Source organism: Scyliorhinus canicula, chromosome 2, assembly GCF_902713615.1.
Source record: "Scyliorhinus canicula chromosome 2, sScyCan1.1, whole genome shotgun sequence".
Classification (NCBI taxonomy): domain Eukaryota; kingdom Metazoa; phylum Chordata; class Chondrichthyes; order Carcharhiniformes; family Scyliorhinidae; genus Scyliorhinus; species Scyliorhinus canicula.
The window spans coordinates 19,907,582-19,925,938 of record NC_052147.1 but is presented as its reverse complement, the minus strand read 5'-3'; the positions used below and the strand labels follow the sequence as shown (position 1 = coordinate 19,925,938).

At 46.9% G+C, this 18,357-nt stretch overlaps 1 protein-coding gene across 4 annotated transcripts in view; it reads right to left on the bottom strand.

Moving 5' to 3' along the window:
* ccdc85ca (coiled-coil domain containing 85C, a) overlaps positions 1–18,357 on the bottom strand; it is a 238,332-nt gene that overhangs the window by 19,764 nt on the left and 200,211 nt on the right. For 2 of the 4 annotated variants that reach the window (XM_038774577.1, XM_038774595.1), the window contains one exon: positions 16,183–16,296. In XM_038774577.1, coding sequence (XP_038630505.1) covers positions 16,183–16,296 — 114 coding nt within the window. The remainder of the gene's footprint in view (positions 1–16,182; positions 16,297–18,357) is intronic. The other 2 variants (XM_038774586.1, XM_038774602.1) reach the window with 1 other exon arrangement.

The following is an 18,357-nucleotide window of genomic DNA, read 5'->3' as shown; positions in this document are numbered from 1 at the left end:
GCACTGCCAGCCGGGCATGATGGCAGTGCCTCTGCCAGCCTGGAAGTGCCACCTGGGCAGACTGGCACTGCAAGGATGCCCTGGTAGCACCACCAGGATGCTAGGCTGGCAGTGCCAAGGTGGCACCAGCAGTGCCAGGGTGTCACTCTGCCCACCCCCCCCGCACGCAAGTGCCATTCCACCTGGTCCCCCGTTTGTGGGACCAGTACTGAACAGCACTCGCCTAAGGCCTCTCAGGCAAAGGGGTTAGCACCCAAAGCCTCGGGTAGATCAGGCGAGTGGATATTAGAATGAGACTAGCTACTAATTCTGATATGCAGATTTACCAAATCCAAATACTGACCCCGCCCACAGTGGGCCGGATCCAGATTGTGCCGTCTCGCGAGATCCGGGTAAATTCTGGAAGAGGCCTCTCCATAATCATCATCGCCACCACCACCACCACCACCCTCCATTCGGGCAGGACGCAGCCAGTAATTCCCACCCAGTATATCTCTGCAGGCAGGCTGCAAATCATTAACTCTCCAGGGACTTCCCCCAGATAAACCACACTGACCCCAGGCTTTTAACCCTTAAATCGCCCATTACATTTAGAACTGCAGAAGCCAATATCCCATCCTCACAAGAGAAATGCGAAAGGTAAAAAGGCCTTTAAAGAGGGCATTGTGATTGGGAAAATGTGTTGGCAGGACACTTTGTTAGATCAGTGAAGCGAAGGGCAGCATGTGGCGCAGTGGTTAGCACTGGGACTGCGGCGCTGAAGACCCGGGTTCGAATCCCGGCCTTGGGTCACTCTCCGTGTGGAGTTTGCACATTCTCCCCATGTCTGCGTGGGTTTCACCCCCACAGCCCGAAGATGTGCGGGTTAGGTGGATTGCCCAGGCTGAATTGGCCCTTAATTGGAAAAAAAATTAATTGGGTACTCTAAATTTATTTTTTAAAAAGACCAGGGAACCGAGGCAACCTGCAAATAACATTTACTTTCAAATTAATTAGTGCATTAAATTTAGCCTGTAGCTGTGAGGGATTTCAAAGCTTAAAACTGTAGAAGATAATGATATAAATGGCAGCTCTGCTCAGTGCCAGCAACCTGGACTGTCATTCAGAAGGTTGAGAGTTGTCAGCCTTCCTCCAAGATTTGAACACATAAACTAGCCTGACACTTTGGTGCTGTGCTGAAAGAATATTGCACTGTTGGGGAGGTGAAGGAGTATTGCACTGTTGGGGGGTGGGAAGGGTGAAAGATTGTTGTTGGCGGGATGGGGTGAAACAGTATTGCACTGTTTGGGTGGTGAAAGATTATTGCACTGTTGGGCGTATGTGTGGAAGAGGATTGCACTGTTTTGGGGGGGGGGGGGGGGGGGGGGGAAGATTTTTCGAACCCCCTCAGCTACCTGACTGAGCCTTCAGACCCCTCTCCCACTGCACCCAACTTACCTCTTAAAAGGTCTCCGAGGCCCCCCCCCCCCTTCATCCCATCTCTTAAGGGCAAGGCACCTCCAGGACCGATCCTTGGCATGGGCAACCTGGCACTGCCGGCCTGCCATGCCCTTGCCAGCCTGGCAGTGCCAAGGTGCCAGGCTGGCAGTGCCATGGGGAGTGCCGCCGCTGATTCCAGGAAAAATCCTTTTCATGCTGCTCTGCTTTCTGTTTCCCAATTTTCTTTCCATTATGTTTAAACGTTCCTTTTTCTTTCCCCCCCCCCCCACCTCTCCTCTTGCCTTTAGTATTTTCCCATCCTCCTCCCAAGCAGACTTCATATCTGAATACATTCCCCTTTCATGGGCGGCTGCACAAAGAGAAGACCCCCATTAACTGTGAGATCACAGGGTAGGAAGGGACAACTATTCACCTGTCAGGGGAGCGACTGCTTCCTGCCGGAATTATCAACCTGCACATTGTCCACTGCTCAATCACAGCACCGGTTCCATTTGAACAAGCGAAAACATTATCCCTCATGCACTGAAATGGGTCATTCAGAGCAAGTGACCCAGGGTGTATTTGTCCATGCCTCTCAGGTTTCCAGCATGAGCTATCCTCTTCTTCCCCTCAATGCTAAAACAACAAATCCCTGCCATTAGCACCGGGCTTGAAAATTTACTCAGCCGTGCAGAGAAATTGATGGGATACATCCATCTCCTGCATCAATGCTGCCTCGAAATATCACTCCATTCACAGATTTCTATCATCACACTTGCTCTTCTGAACTTTCCGAATTAACTTTTCAAATAACAACTTTCCACATAGTATCAGTCACCTTGTGCTACTTTGCATTCATTCTGAAACTTGCACAAAACCTAGAGGTATTTTTTTCTTGCCGAATTCTCATGATATTCTGCTCCTGGCATTTTGAATGAGTCAAGAGGAGCGTGGGTAATAAGGCAATCTTTAAATTAAATTTAAGTGCATTTCTCTGGCTGTTCCAGCTCAGTGGCAATATTGTACTTTTGCCTTGGAGTCAGCCCCAGTCCAGAGACCTGATCACCCACTCCAGACTAACAGTCCAATGCCGCTGTGAAGGAGTGCTCCACTGTTGAAGGGGTGACTGGTGGATGAGATGATAAACCAAGCCTCTGCTTGCCCTCTTAGGTAGGTGTGAAAAATGCCATGGTACCTTTTCACAGAAGACTCCTGGCCAATATTTATCCCTCTGGTCATTATCACAGTACTACTGTGTAATCTTGCTGTACATATTGGTTGCTGCATTTTTAACATTACCAGTGACTACATTTTAAATGTAGTTCATTGGTTGCAAAGTGCCTTAGGAAATCCTGAGATCATGGAAGGTGCTATATAAATGCAAGTTCCTTCTTTCTGGATTGAATGTACTCTGCAGGTCAAAGCTGTAACATGGGTTGACGGGTACACACTGACTTCATATAAAACCAACTCACTCTGTCACATTCAGAGCTATGGAGTGCTTCAGTGAACCACACATCACCTTTAATATTTTTGCCCATCACTCATATCTGGCAATCACAATTGGGATGGGATTTCTCAGCGTTGAGCAGGTCTGGTTTCACATCATCTTGTTAAGGGAACGCAGGTTGCCACACAACCTTGTGGAGAGGAGTTGTTTTGTTTAAATATTCTTTGAAAGGAAAGCGCTTTACTATGAGGTTGACAATGCGGTGAATGGGTTGCCGGGGTTAGGATGCAGGTTTACAGTTTAAATTCGCGTACAATATACAGTTCACCAACTTCACACTGCCGGTGGGAACCCTCACCCATCAAAGACTGTGAACTAAAAACTCATACATGTGCTGTGTATGCCTTTCCGAAAATGAATAGGTTGGATAATTCCACATAGCATGAGTGACAGATATCGGCCTTAATTTTGGTCAAACGGAATGAGGGTTTGCACCCTTGCAAACAAATGAGAAAAACGTTCATTCGTGTATCAGCATTTATAACCATTGGATGTCTCAAAGTGCTTTACAACTAACGAGGTACTTCTCAAGGGTAGTCACTGTTGCAGGAAACAAGGCAGCTAATTTGTGCACAGCAAGCTCCCACAAACAGCAACGACCAGCTAATCTGTTTTGTGATGCCGATTGAGGGATAAACATTGGCCAGGGTATCAACCTCTGGTATCAGGCTCTTCTCCAACATAGTGCCAATGGACCTTTTACACGTACTTCCTCAATGCTGCACTGGAGTGTCAGTTGAAAGTTTTGTGCACAAGTTTTCAAGTGGGATTTAAACTCACAACCTTCCAATTCAGAAAAAATAGGGTGCCTTCAATGACACGGCCATTTTGAATGATTACATTAATTTACCTTGGTTCTTAAGATGTTAAGGCATTAGTTGTTAGAGACTTTTTAATTAGCTTCCACTACAGTCTGAACCAACGCCCTGGTCATTAGGTTGGGTGCTTCTAGTCTGGAAGAAACCACACTGGGTACAGTGACCTTGGACTGAAAATGGAAATCTCTTAATAACGGGCTCAGAAACTCAGGTCAAGAAGTATGTTTTCTTCCTATACTCTCGGTCAAGGAAAGATTACACTTGACGAATGTAATAATGTTTGGATGCGAGTAAAGAAAAGGCGGGTCTCGCTGGTGATGTGAGCACACAACATAGAACTTGGGTCACGATGCAGAAACGCGATCTTTGACCCATACTCAAATGTAGTGAGTTCCCACATGCAACGTTGCAATCTTTCCAAGGCAGTTCAAACCTGTGCAACTAAATGGACGTAACGGTCAGGTTTCTGTTGGGGAAGTGACATGTGCTCGTTCTGTGTGACAGCTGCACACTCGACACCCAGGCTTAGGCCTGTGAATGAAAGAAAACAGTGCAGACGCTTCACCTCACTTTTCAACTTCCAACACCACCTTGATAGTTATTGCCAAGCTCCATCTTTTCACACTTCCAGGGGAACCTTTCCAATGGGCCAAGAACAGCACATGAAGGGTAGTTATTCCAATGAAGAATTTGAGCCTATGTAACAGTCTATTGTATAAATGCAGCAACTAGTGAGGTGTAAGGTCATACAGACTGGAGAGGCTTCGATCTAGTTTCTTGTAACCAAACCGATGATGCGGATGCTATCATTGGTCTCCATGTCCCTTGATTGGTTGGAGGAGGAGGGATATGGTGGAGATGGTGAATAAAAATCATCCAAGTTTCTTGTTGCAGTCAACAATATATTGCCTGAGGGGTGGCACAGTGGTTAGCACTGCTGCCTACGGAGCTGAGGACCAGGGTTCGATCCCGGCCCTGGGTCACTGTCTGTGTGGAGTTTGCACATTCACCCCCACAACCCAAAGATATGCAGGTTAGGTAGATTGGACATACTAAATTGTCCCTCAATTGGAAAAGAAAAATAATTGGCTACTCTAAATTAAAAAAAAAAGATATAGGAGCAGAATTAGGCCATTTGGCCCATCGAGTCTGCTCCGCCATTCGATCAGGGCTGATCTCATCCTGGCCTTAACTCCGCCGTCCTGCCCATTCTCCATAACCCCTCAACCCATTAACAATTAAAAATCTGTCTAACTCCTCCTTAAATGTACTCACTGTCGCTGCATCCCCCGCAATCTGTGGTAGCGAATTCCACAGATTCACAACCCTTTGGGAGAAGTAGCTTCTCCTCAACTCCATTTTAAATTTGCTACCTCTTATCCTAAGACTACGACATTGCGTTCCAGAATGCCCCACAAGAGGAAGCATCCGCTCCACGTCTACTTTATCCATACCTTTTATCATCTTGTATGCCTAAGTTTGAGGAGTTTGTTTCGTTATATCGTTAAGCGTCGTTTAACTGGTAATTGTAAGCTATTTCTTTAATGATGTCAAAGGTAGTTTAATACTGAGGTAATAATAAAGTTTGTTTCAATATACCATTCCCTATTTGTGAGCGGAGTCACTCCTGAAGCTAAATATCCTTTTTAAACAGCTTTACAAATATTGAGTTTCTGTCCGATATCTGAGCAAAGGTTGGCGTCTGGTCTGGGCTCATAATAAGATTCAGTGGGTTCTCAATGACTCCACTGATCCTTGAAGGTATTGTTGAAAAGTGAATTGAGATCAGTACAGAGTTACATCAGTGTAAGAATGTAGCATTTTCAAACTTGCGTCATGTGTTCATGATCTGACTTCACTGCTCGGTCAGCCTTACAGTAAAATATTACGGGCGGGGACCTGTTGTCAGCGGGACCAGAGGATCCCGCTGGCGAGAACTGCCAGAAAATTCCAGTCTAAGCATTTGTTGTGATATTGTGCTAAAATAGCAGAGTAGGATGACGTGGCTAATGACTTGCAAAGGGGATGATGTGATTGATGGCTTGATGTGATAGATTTGGATCAGCTATGCAACTTTGGAGAGACACATGACAAACTAAATTTAATACTGATAAATTAATTTCACACTGGACCAAAAGTCAAGTGTGCAACCTCCGAATGCTAAATAGAATAGAATAAGCACAAAGAGAGGTGGGCCTGGGAGTAAAAGTGGGCCCACCACTTCCACGACAGTGTAATGAAGCATTTAAAAAACAAACAGAATAATGGAACACAGTTTGGGTATAGTGGGCCTGCAGAAGCGATGCTACAGTTGACCTCCACACTCCACCCCGGCCTCGATACAATGAGTACCATTCATAGAATCCATAATGCAGAAGGAGGCCATTCGGCCCATCGAGTCTGCACAGGCTCTTGGAAACAGCACCCTACCCAAGGTCAACACCTCCACCCTATCCCCATAACTCAGTAACACCACCCAACACTAAGGGCAATTTTGGACACTAAGGGCAATTTTTCACGGCCAATCCACCTAACCTGCACATCTTTGGACTGTGGGAGGAAACCGGAGCACCCGGAGGAAACCCACGCACACACGGGGAGGATGTGCGGACTCCGCACAGACAGTGACCCAAGCCGGAATCGAACCTGGGACCCTGGAGCTGTGAAGCAATTGTGCTATCCACAATGCTACCGTGCTGCCCAAAAGAGTCAAGCTTTTGGTCACCCATTCTGATATCTCCTAATGTGGCTCAGATTTTGAGGCTATATACCCACGCCGGCGTGGGAAATGTGGCGTTTTACCGCAGAAAAATGGCGTAAAAAAGCCACCGATCCTCCATTTGGCTGGGGGTTAGCATGCCAGCAGCGTAGATCACCCGGTTCTAGCTGCCGATACAGCCCAGAGAATTGCCGGGTCCGTGTGCACGCATTCGCACGGCGGCGGCCTGCAGCAGCCACGCTGTGCTACATGCCGGTGGCCGCTCACGGACCCGGCCTGTGAAATAGTCCCCCCCTTTGCCTGGCTCGCACCCCCCCCTACAGTGCCCCCAGCCCCTGATAATTCCCCCCCTGCCCGTGGATCAGCCCTCCCCCGACTGCTGGACTGAGTCCGCAGCTGCCAGATCGGGGTCCCGACGGGGTGATATCATGGGAGACCCACGCCGTCGGGAACTTGGCCGGTCGGGGGCGGAATATCGGGGGCGGGCCTCAGGAAATGTCCCGAGGCCCTCGATACGTTGCGCAGTGTACTCTCTGAGAATATTGTTTTGAAGGGGGTGGAGCATCGCAAACGTGGCGCCGCCTCCGATTTGGTCGTGAACGGGGATTCTCTGGCCGATCGCTGATCGGGATTTCAACATTGAGAATTAAATAAATAAATATTGTTAATGCAGTGTTTTTCAAACTTTTTCTCTGGGGACTCTTATTTACCAACCGGCCAACCTTCGGGACCTAACTCGGCCGACTTTCGCGACCCACGCCGGCCGGCCTCCGTGACCCACGCCGGCTGACCTGAGCGACCCGCCATTTTTCTCTTACCTTGTTTGTTGCTGACAAAAATGCAGGAAATAGTTTTGGGTCCCGTTGGCCCCAATGGTCCCTTTGGCCCCCCCGAACTTGAAAAATAAAAGGCTGCGACAATATATTTTTAAAAATGCGGCCGCACTGCGCATGTGTGCCCGATCATCGGTGCGCATGCGCATGGTTTTGTGCATGCGCAGCGATGATGGGGTATGCATGCGCAGTGCAGCCAAATTTTTTTAATCTGTTCCTGGCCATTTTGAAGGCCACTCGCAGCCGGCATTATTAAAAGCCGGCTGTTGCGCGCGGATTTGCGCGACCGGGAGCACCGCGACGGACGGCTCCGCGACCCTCCCGACACCCACCCGCGGGTTGCGTCCCTGAGTTTGACGATGCCTGTGTTAATGTATGTTGTTATTGATGTTTTGACATGATTCAGGGTCAACATAGACCCCTGAAAGGGAGGGCACCATGTGGGTGTAACTGCCCATTCAGCAGAGACATTTCATTAGAGCAGGACTCAGCTTGCTGCCATATGTCTGTGCCAACTCATGAACACACCCACTGCCTCTACCAGCTGCCATGAGTCTGTCCGTATGGCCACATGTCATCAGTGACTCTGAGTGATGAAGCACCGGGGTCATTTAGCATACATTTTCATGCCCAAGCAATCCTATACAAGGCTCTAATTAAAAGCTGCATTTTCAAATCGGCAGCCAAGCACAGCTTATCACTACTGGGGGGCCGGTTTAGCTCAGTTGGCTGGACAGCTGGTTCATGATGCAAAGCGCGGGTTCAATTCCTGTACCGGCTGAGGTTACTCATGAAGGCTCCAGCCTTCTCAACCTTTTTTAAAAATAAATTTAGAGTACCCAATTCATTTTTTCCAATTAAGGGGCAATTTAGTGTGGCCAATCTACCTACCCTGCACATCTTTGGGTTTTGGGGTGAAACCCACACGTAAACAAGAGGAGAACGTGCAAACTCTACGCAGACAGTGACCCAGAGCCGGGATCGAACCTGGGACCTCGGCGCCGTGAGGAGGCAATGCTATCCACTGCGCCACCGTGCTACCCTGCCTTCTCAACCTTGCCCCTCACCTGGGGGTGGTGATCCTCAGGTTAAATCACCACCAGTCAGCTCTCCCCCTCAAAGGGGAAAGCAGCTTATGGTCATCTGGGACTTTACTTTTACTTTACTATCACTATGGCACAGCTCCGGCACATTTTATACTGAAACATTCAACAGGGAGTGCATTAAAAAAAGGCAGCACAGTGGTGCAGAAGTTAGCACTGCTGCCTCACGGCACGGAGGTCCCAGGTTCGATCCCTGCCCCGGGTAACTGTCACGTGGAGTTTAGAACATAGAACATAGAACAGTACAGCACAGAACAAGCCCTTCGGCCCTCGATGTTGTGCCGAGCAATGATCACCCTACTCAAACCCACGTATCCACCCTATACCCGTAACCCAACAACCCCCCCTTAACCTTACTTTTTAGGACACTACGGGCAATTTAGCATGGCCAATCCACCTAACCCGCACATCTTTGGACTGTGGGAGGAAACCGGAGCACCCGGAGGAAACCCACGCACACACGGGGAGGACGTGCAGACTCCGCACAGACAGTGACCCAGCCGGAAATCGAACCTGGGACCCTGGAGCTGTGAAGCATTTATGCTAACCACCATGCTACCGTGCTGCCCCGTGGCACCGTGTTTGTACATTCTCCCCGTGTGTGCACCTGGGTTTCGCCCCCACAACCCAAAAGATGTGCAGGGTAGGTAGATTAGCCATGCTAAATTGCCCCTTAATTGGAAAAAAACAGAATTGGGTACTCCAAAAAAAATTTTTTTTTTAAAATAAAAGAGAGTGGATTAAAACAAGGGATATTCATCGCTGTGCAGCATACACTTGTCAGCAATGCAGGCTTCTGCCATTGCAATCTAATTTCCCACAATTTAGATTGCTCACTTATTCAAACTGACGCACAATGTGTCCGCCATTGTAAATGTTACTAAAAACCGCCTGGCAGATTCGGGTGCCGTGGGAGTATAAATACATTCCCAAACCTTATTGGACTCCTAGCTACATTCCCACCTCTATCATCTGTAATTGGGCAGGAAACTGTGGGGGGGGGGGGGGGGCTTAGCCGTGGGGGAATCTGAATTTTCGTCAGTTTCCCACCGGCAGTGGGTTTCTGTTCTGACCCAAAACCAAACATGGTGAAAGTGCGACCTCTAACTCTGTTTCTGTCTCCACATGCTGCCAGACCTGCTGAGTATTTCCAAAGCATTTTAGTTTTTATTTCAGATTTCCAGCACTCATTGTCAAACTTTCATTGATAACGCTCCAGTGGAGCACTCTGGGATGTTTGACAAATTATTTTATTAAGGGGCAATTTAACAAGGCCAATCCACCTACCCTGCATATCTTTGGGTTATAGGGGTGAGACCCACACTGACACGGGGAGAATGTGCAAACTCCACACGGACAGTGACCCGGGTCTGGGATCGAACCCCGGTCCTCGGCGCCGTGAGGCAGCAGTGCTAACCACTGCGCCACCATGCCGCCGGGATGTTTAACAATGTTAAAGCTCCTGGTTACATGCAGACTGTGGTTGCTTATGAATAAACCACATGTAAACAGTCCTGGGGCTCTGTTCCACCTGCCTAAGTGTGGCAGAACAGAGTCTGTATTTGTCCTTCTCCAAATCTTGGTGACAGGGGCATTTGCATGTCTGGGGTTTTCCGCCCTTGCCTGTAGAGGTGTTCCAACAGTGCCTGACCCTGCCCAATCTGCCTTTCCAAAACACAGTTATGCCTTGCTATCCACCTGGAGTTTCAAAGAATGAACGAGAGGTGATGTCATTGAAACATATAAAATGCTCAGTGGGCTTGACAGGATAGACACCGACACCCCCTTTCCTCTGACAGGAAAGCCTAGAACTAGGAGTCACTAGGGGTTGGCCATTTAGGGCTAAGATGAGGAGGAAGTTCTTCATTCATAGGGTTGTGATCTTTGACATTCTCCCCTTCAGAGAGCTGTAGACATTTAGTCATTCAATATGCTGTATCAAGACAACCAAAGAATAGGGGGATATGGCAGAAAAGTGGATCTGAGATTGGAGTTCCGTCATGATCTTAGTAACAGTGCAGGCTCAAGGGGTGAAGGGCGGCCTACCCTTTTCCCCACTTCTAATGCTCTAATGTTCAGCTGAGGAGTTTCTTGTCCACAAGGTCCAAATGGGCTGTGCAAATGGGTTTTTTTTAAGTCTTCATTTCTCATAGGAAGCCGAGTCCACTTCAGGATTTGAACCTTCAAAGATTCAACAGGGACTGATGATTGGATTCTATTAGCATCAGCGGTCAAAGTCGTAGGAGCTAGAATTTCTTGGGTGTGAACCTGGTTCCGTGGGGCCTTGGTCCTACCTTGAAATTTCAGTTGGAAGTTCACGGGTATGTCTCCTAACTTCACCCCCCCCCCCCCCCCCCCCCCCCCCCCCCCCCCCCCAAAATATGCCCTACCTGATTGGTGGGGAGGATGAGGGAGATAGGGGGGGGTGAAGATAGAAGACACACCCATGAAACTTTCAACTGAAATTTAAAGGGCAGGACCAAGGCCCCACAGAACCAGGTTCACATTGTATTGTTTCCCCCTTTCCCCCAGCCCTGGGCAGAATGGAAGTTACACACTCTCCCTACCCAGCAATTCCCCAAAATTTCATCTCCCCAAAATTTGGATTTGCATAGTTCTTAAAAGGGAAGGGCTGAAAATAGGAAAGGAATTCGGATATGTGCTCCAAATTGCTGTAGCTGGAGACTGAAGTGCTATTTCATTCAAATGTTTTGTATCAGTGCAGCACGGTGGCGCAGTGGTTAGCACTGCTGCCTCACGGCACCGAGGTCCCAGGTTCGATCCCGGCTCTGAGTCACTGTCTGTGTGGAGTTTGTACATTCTCCCCGTGTTTGTGTGGGTTTCGCCCCCACAACCCAAAGATGTGCAGGATAGGTGGATTGGCCACGTTAAATTGCCCCTTAATTGGAAAAAAAAAATTGGGTACACAGAATTTTTTTTTTAATGTTTTGTGTCTGGAACATTGGAGGAAATTGTGGTACACAGATCCAAATTGCATGGCAGTTCATGTTTGCGACCAATCTTGACCACTCCAAAATGGGAAGACTCTAAACCAAAGTCTTACGCTTATTCATAATGAGGAAGCAAAACCTAGAGGACAATATGTCCAGCAGGTCATTCTTGTGCACCTCTTTGATAGGGATGCGTTTGGGAACTTAACCTTCGCCCTTCCTTTTATCGAGGGACGGTTAGTGCTGTGTGCCAAGATTTCGATGAGGGTAAGAGATATCTTACTGAAGACATTGCTTGCAACTGGACCAAGAAGTAAGGTGGGACTTGCCAATCTAGTTGCAATTATATTTTTGCCTCCTCTTCGTAGAGCCGCTGGCAATGAGAAATCACTTGTTCATTATCCTTGGAGAAAACTAGTCTCCAAACTAATCAGGAGTCCCTCAGAGCACGTCCATGCATAGCAGCAAGAAATGTAGTCAAAGGCTGAAGATTGCCCAACAATCTATCGATTGCCATTGATAAAAGCTAGCATCAGGTTTCATGGCTTTGTGTCTACAGTGGCTCAGCACACTTGCAAGATCTATTCCAGAGAGTTTAGCATAAAGCTTAGGCTGACACTCCCAATGCAGTACTGAGGGGGTGCTTACATGGTGGGGGCCACATGCGGCCCATCTGGCTTCTGAGTGCGGCCCACGAGATATTCTGTTGGCCGTTGCCCATGTGCAAGGTCGCCACATTTTGTTGGTTTCCCTCTTTGTCTTTTTTTCCTACCGGTATGACTGAGGTGACACACACATAAAGCGAGGGCAAGTGAAGTGCGGTGCATGCTGATTGCTAACAACATTGAAGCATTTTCTATAACTCGTTCTGAAATATTTGACAGGCATTAAATGTCCTTAACCTGATTCGTGGGGTCATGATTTGTGAACAAGCCCAATTTCAATCTTGCAGCCCGCTGAGATGAAGGTGGGACACTCGCACGGCCCACTCTCTGACCTAGGTTGCCCATCACTGGCTGACACCATCAAAGGTCAGACTGTAAACTGAGACCCTGTCTGAGCCCCTCAGAGGATGTGAAAGGGATTTTGAAGAGGAGCAACAGCCAACATCACTAGAACAGATGATCTGGTCATCAAGACATTGTTGGAAGCTGGCCGGGTACAATATGGCTGTTGCACTCTGCCGTTGCAACAGAGTAATTCATTCATTGTAAGGAGCTTTGGGACGCCCTGAGGCTGCGAAAAGGCACCATATAAATGCAAGTCCTTCTATTACAAAATGCAATCACAACATTCAACGGATTTCAACATCAAATCAATTTCAGAAGCTGGTGATTGTAGCACCAGCTCTTCAATCAAGGTAGTTACAGGTTTGAATCCCAGGGAGACGTTTTATTCATTTCAATCTCTCTAATGCAGCGAGGATGAGTTAACAGTCTTTGGACGATCGGCACGATGGGAGAATGCATGAAAGCAGAGCATCTGAAAGTGATTTTTGTTTCAAACACGCTCTACAGAGAGCTCACTGTACAAAGGCAAATGACAGGCTTGCTCCAGATTCCAATATTTTTCAACTAAATCCCCCTGAGCCACATCCAGTGTGTTGCTGCTTCTAGATCCCAGCTGGCATCTATCACACTGGATTCTGCTGCCAATTATACAAAAGCAATGCGTTTACCTCCACGTATACCAGCCTTAAATGAATATGAATGGTCTAATTTAGACAAATAACCTTGCGGTTATCAGAGATTCACAGAGCCATGTGTCATTATTCATGCCACTGTTGAGCCACACAGGTCATTAGTGGTGAAACTGTGTCTGTACGAGTGCAATTAGGTTCAGAATAATGCTGTGCTTGATAGGATTATGTATTTCTCATTGCAATCGTGCGTAAAGGACACAGCTTAATGAGTCCAGACTGGCAGAAAAACAATTGAAATCCTTGCCGTGAGAGCCCTGCTCCTCAAATTATCCACTTGGCTGAAGACTTGGTCGGAGATTCATCGCATTCTCTCTGATTTTGTCCCTTTCATGTTTCATCAGCTGCAATAATCTTTTAATACACACAAAACCTTTCAGATTGTTTTCACCAGCATGGGACTAGAGGGGGCGTTAGCTCATCCAACCCTCTTTTTGCAGGTTTCCGTTTGCGTTACTATTTCATTTGTGCTGTGCCTTTTACACGTGATACACTGAATTTACAGCAGTTAAACAGGCCATTCGGCTCAACATCTCTAGAGGAGTCTCCTCCATTCTGTCCGGCTCACCTGATCAACACATGGCTCTATTCCTTTCCCTTGCATATTTATGCAGCTTCCCCTTCAATGCATATGCTAGTCAGCACAACTGCCCATTGTGGTAGCGAGTTCTAACCACCGTCTAGGAAAAAAAGGTTTTTCCTGAATTTCCCTTTGGAATCCATGGTGACTATCGAATATTTATGACCCCTCTAGGGCAGCACGGTGGTGCAGTGGTTAGCACTGCTGCCTCACGTCACTGAGGACCCGGGTTCGATCCCAGCCCCAGGCCACTGGGGCTCACCCCCACAACCCAAAAAGATATGCAAGATAGGTGGACTGACCACACTAAATTGCTCCTTAATTGGAAAAAAAAAATAATTGTACGCTCTAAATTTATATTTTAAAAAATTTATGACCCTTCCACAAAAACCCTACTGATCCCTTTTATAATCTTACAGATATCGGCCTCAGTCCCTGTGTGTAGTGGTGATCATGCATCGACAGTCCCAGTGTGTAATGGTGATTAGTACACATTCTGTCCCAGTGAGTAATGGCCAGCACACTCACACAGTCCCAGTGTGTAATACTGATCACGCACACACTGCCCCAGTCTATAATGGTGATCGCACACCTTCCCCAGTGTGTAATGGTGATTGTGCACACTGTTCCAGTGTATAATGGTGATCGCACTGTGATGAATGTACAAATTGTTATATATTATATTTCATATTTGGGGCAGTGATTTGATTTAGAAACCCTGGTATAAAATACATCTGGGCAGTGTCCACTAACTCTGAAATTAAGATGTCGTAAAAGGTGAGGTAATTATTATTTTAACCATTTACTTGTTTACAGAGAGATGGTTAATGGAACATTGTTTAGATTGCAGGAGATTCTCTGGGGTGCTGGGGATAATTTGTGGGATGGTGTTTAGTCCCTGCTAAACAGGCCATGGGACATCCTTGTGGTATACAGATGATGTAATTAATTGGAGGAGCCAGGTCTGTCTGCACTTCTGCAGTCTGTTTTAAGATGTTAAGTTGAAGAGCAGTTTGCCATAGGATTCAAGTCTGATAGGACAGAAGGATTTCCAGTTTGTTCCTGAAATTGTCTCTCTCTCCACAGGTCAGCACAGATAAGCAAGTAACCCTGACGGCTAATGTTATTTATGAGTGAATTTTTAACTACATTGGGTTGCTTGATTAGAATATTTATAGTGAAACTAAAGCTTTTCCTTTTATTTTAAGAACAGTTTAATTCAATTGTAAAGCCATTTTTTAATGTTAATGTGGTTAATTATGAGTTTAAATTAAAGTTTGTTTAACATAAAAGATACTTATTGATCATAGCCGTCTCTCCTGGCATGGGGTATTCTTTCCTCAGTTATACAAATTGAAAATTGTTTCAGGTTTCTCGTCAGGTATCGTAACAACACACACTATCCCAGTGTGTAACAGCGATCACATACACACTGTCCCAGTGTGTAACGGTGATCACATACACACTGCCCCAGTGTGTAATGGTGATCACACACACACTATCCTATTGGGTAATGGCGATCACACACACATTGTCCCAGTGTGTAATGGTGATCATACACACTCTGTCCCAGTGTGTAATGGTAATCACACACAAACTATCCTTGCACATAATAGTGATCACAAACACACTATCCTAGTTTGTAACAGTGTTCACACACACTATCCTAGTGTGTAATGGTAATAACAAACACTGTCCCAGTGTGTAATGGTGATCACACGCACACACACTGTCCCAGTGTGTAATGGTGATCACACACACTGTCCCAATGTGCAATGGTGATCACACACACAATGTCCCAGTGTGTAATGGTGATCACACACACAATGTCCCAGTGTGTAATGGTGATCACACACATGCTATCCTAGTGTGCAATGGTGATCACACACTGACTGTCCAAGCATGTAATGGTAATCACACACATTGTCCCAACGTGTAATGGTCATCATGCATACTCACTGTCCCAGAGGCAGTGGCATAGTGGTATTGTCACTGGACTAGTAATCCAGAGACCCAGGATAATGATCTGGTGACCTGGGTTTGAATCTCATCATGGCAGGAATTTGTACTCAATAAAATATCTGGAATTACAAGTATAATGATGACCATGAAACTATTGTTCATTGTTGTAAAAACCCATATGGTTCTCTAATGGTTCACTGTCCCAGTGTGTAATGGTGATCACACGCACTGTCCCAGTGTGTAATGGTGATCACACGCACACACACTGTCCCAGTGTGTAATGGTGATCACACACACTTTCCTAGCATGTAATGGTGATCACACACTGTCCCAGTGTGTAATGGTGATCACACGCACACTGTCCCAGTGTGTAATGGTGATCACACACACTGTCCCAGCGTGTAATGGTGATCACACACACTATCCCAGTGTGTAATGGTGATCACACGCACACACACTGTCCCACTCTGGTGGCTGAGCTAGACGTTGGTGATTGGCATGGAACAATAATGGATGTTTCTTAACAGACCTGTGTGTGCAGCAGAGTTTTGGTTATTCGATGGCAATCCCTGCCTGAGCAATACTCACATTTTGCGTAGGTTCCTGAAATGGTGGCGGCAGCGGTGATGAATGTGGAGAATCTGACTTGTGCGTCGCTGGGTACGTCTTGCGGCCAACCTTCAGGTCCCCAGTGCTTGACTGCTTTAAGAGAAATGGATAGTCTTTATTAAGGAGGTCAGACTTCCCATACTTTTCTAATAACTCTAGACTGTGCTTATAGCTCCTTAACACTAATTCAACAAGGTTTCCCCTTCATCAGGAGCAGTATTGTCGCAGTATTGTCGCAGTAGATACATAAGGGATATCCACAATCTTTGGGAACACAAAGCAAAAACATAAAATGTGAGAAATCTGCAGCAGATCCACCAGCGTGTAAAACAGAGGAGACAGACGTAGATCTTGAGTAAATAGCTCAATCCAGAGCCAATAGGCAGCGCGGCGGTGCAGTGTTTAGCACTGCTGCCTCACGTTGCCGAGGACCCGGTTCGATCCCAGCCCCGGGTCACTGTCCGTGTGGAGTTTGCACATTCTCCCCGTGTTTGCATGGGTCTCACCCCCAAAACACAAAGATATGCAGGGTAGGCGGATTGGCCACGCTAATATGCCTCTTAATTGGGAAAAAGCATTGGGTACTTGAAGTTTATTTGAAAAATCCAGAGCCAAAAAATTAACCCTTTCTTTCCCCATTGCAGGTGCGGAACGGTTTGCAGTGTATTTCCACTATTTTCTGGCTGTCACTGAAAATTGAGGATGTGCATTTATATAGTGCCTGTTCGAACCTCAGGATATCCAACAACAACTTATATTTATACAGCACTGTTAACATAAAACGGCCAACGTGCTTCACAGGGCGTTATAAAACAAAACATGACACCAAACAGCTTTGCAGCCAAAGTATGACTGAAATGTCAGAGACAAGAGAGGTCTATGCATCTGTATTGAAAATAAAATCTGCACCAAAGCCAATATTGAGTGAGGCCCATGTGAGATTGGTCCCAGAACTACCTCACCCCAGTGGTTAGGAATACAAAATGGACCCTCCACACACACACACACACACACACACACAAGGTTTAGGGCTGGGGACAAAATCTAAAAATTTAATCCAAGGCAATCAAAACTCAATATGCTATGACTGAAACCCAAGGACCAACATGGTCATGGAGAGCAGAACTCTGAGAATGGATTCCGTCTAACTATTGGTGGATCTATTTTGTTGTCTGTACTCTATTAGCGAAGGTTATCAAGCAGGCCTGCCAGTTGAATGAATTGCTGCCCATAGTTCCGGGCACGATTATCTGCAGCATAATGGCCCAGCATGTGTATTTTATTGAGATGAAAGACGGGGCCATAATGAGCAGGCAGAGACAGCAAGGTGGGCCCTTTGAAATGGGCGACTGTCTTTGGTAGCAAGGGAGATGGAAAAAAGAGCAAGAAGCGGCCAATCGGCCCCTCAAACTTGTTCTGCCCTTCAACTAAACCCTGCTGCCTTGTGCTGTGTGACATTTCATGGCAACAGCCTCACACACAATGCTTCGCTGCATTTTGACCAGATTTATGATGTTGAGAAGCAGCCTTTCATTGGCAGGAAACACCCCTCAACCACGCTTTGTTGACTGATAACGGTGCTGCCGCTTTAACCGAATGTAAAGATATTCAGCCTAATTCTCCGCCGGCGGGATCCTCCGCTCTGACGGCAGCGCACCCGCGGGTTTCCCGACGGAGTGGGGTGGAGTGGGAAATCCCGTTGGCCGGCTGCCAGAATGGAGGATGCTGCTGCCGGCGGGGGCACAGGGTAAAGGGGCTGGCGGATCGGAGAAGCTTGCCCATTGTTATCAGCACCTTGCCCACATTCAACAATCAAAGTTACAAAAAGGGGGAAAAAAGGGAAAAACTTGCATTTACTCAGCATCTTTCACCACCTCGGGACTTCCCAAAGAGCTTTACAGACAAAGATGTACTTTCGAAGAGTAATCGCTGTTGCATTGTAGGGGAGATGACAGCCAACTGCTGCATAGCAGGATCCCACAAACAGCAGTGTGATAATGACCCCATTACCTGATGTTTGATACCAATTGAGGTATGAATATTGGTCAGGACACTGGGGAAGATCTCCCACTCTTTCTCATGGTGCCCTGGGAATCTTTTATGTCCACCTAAGAGACAGCAGAAGGTTTATTGCTTCATCTAAAAGATAGTGCA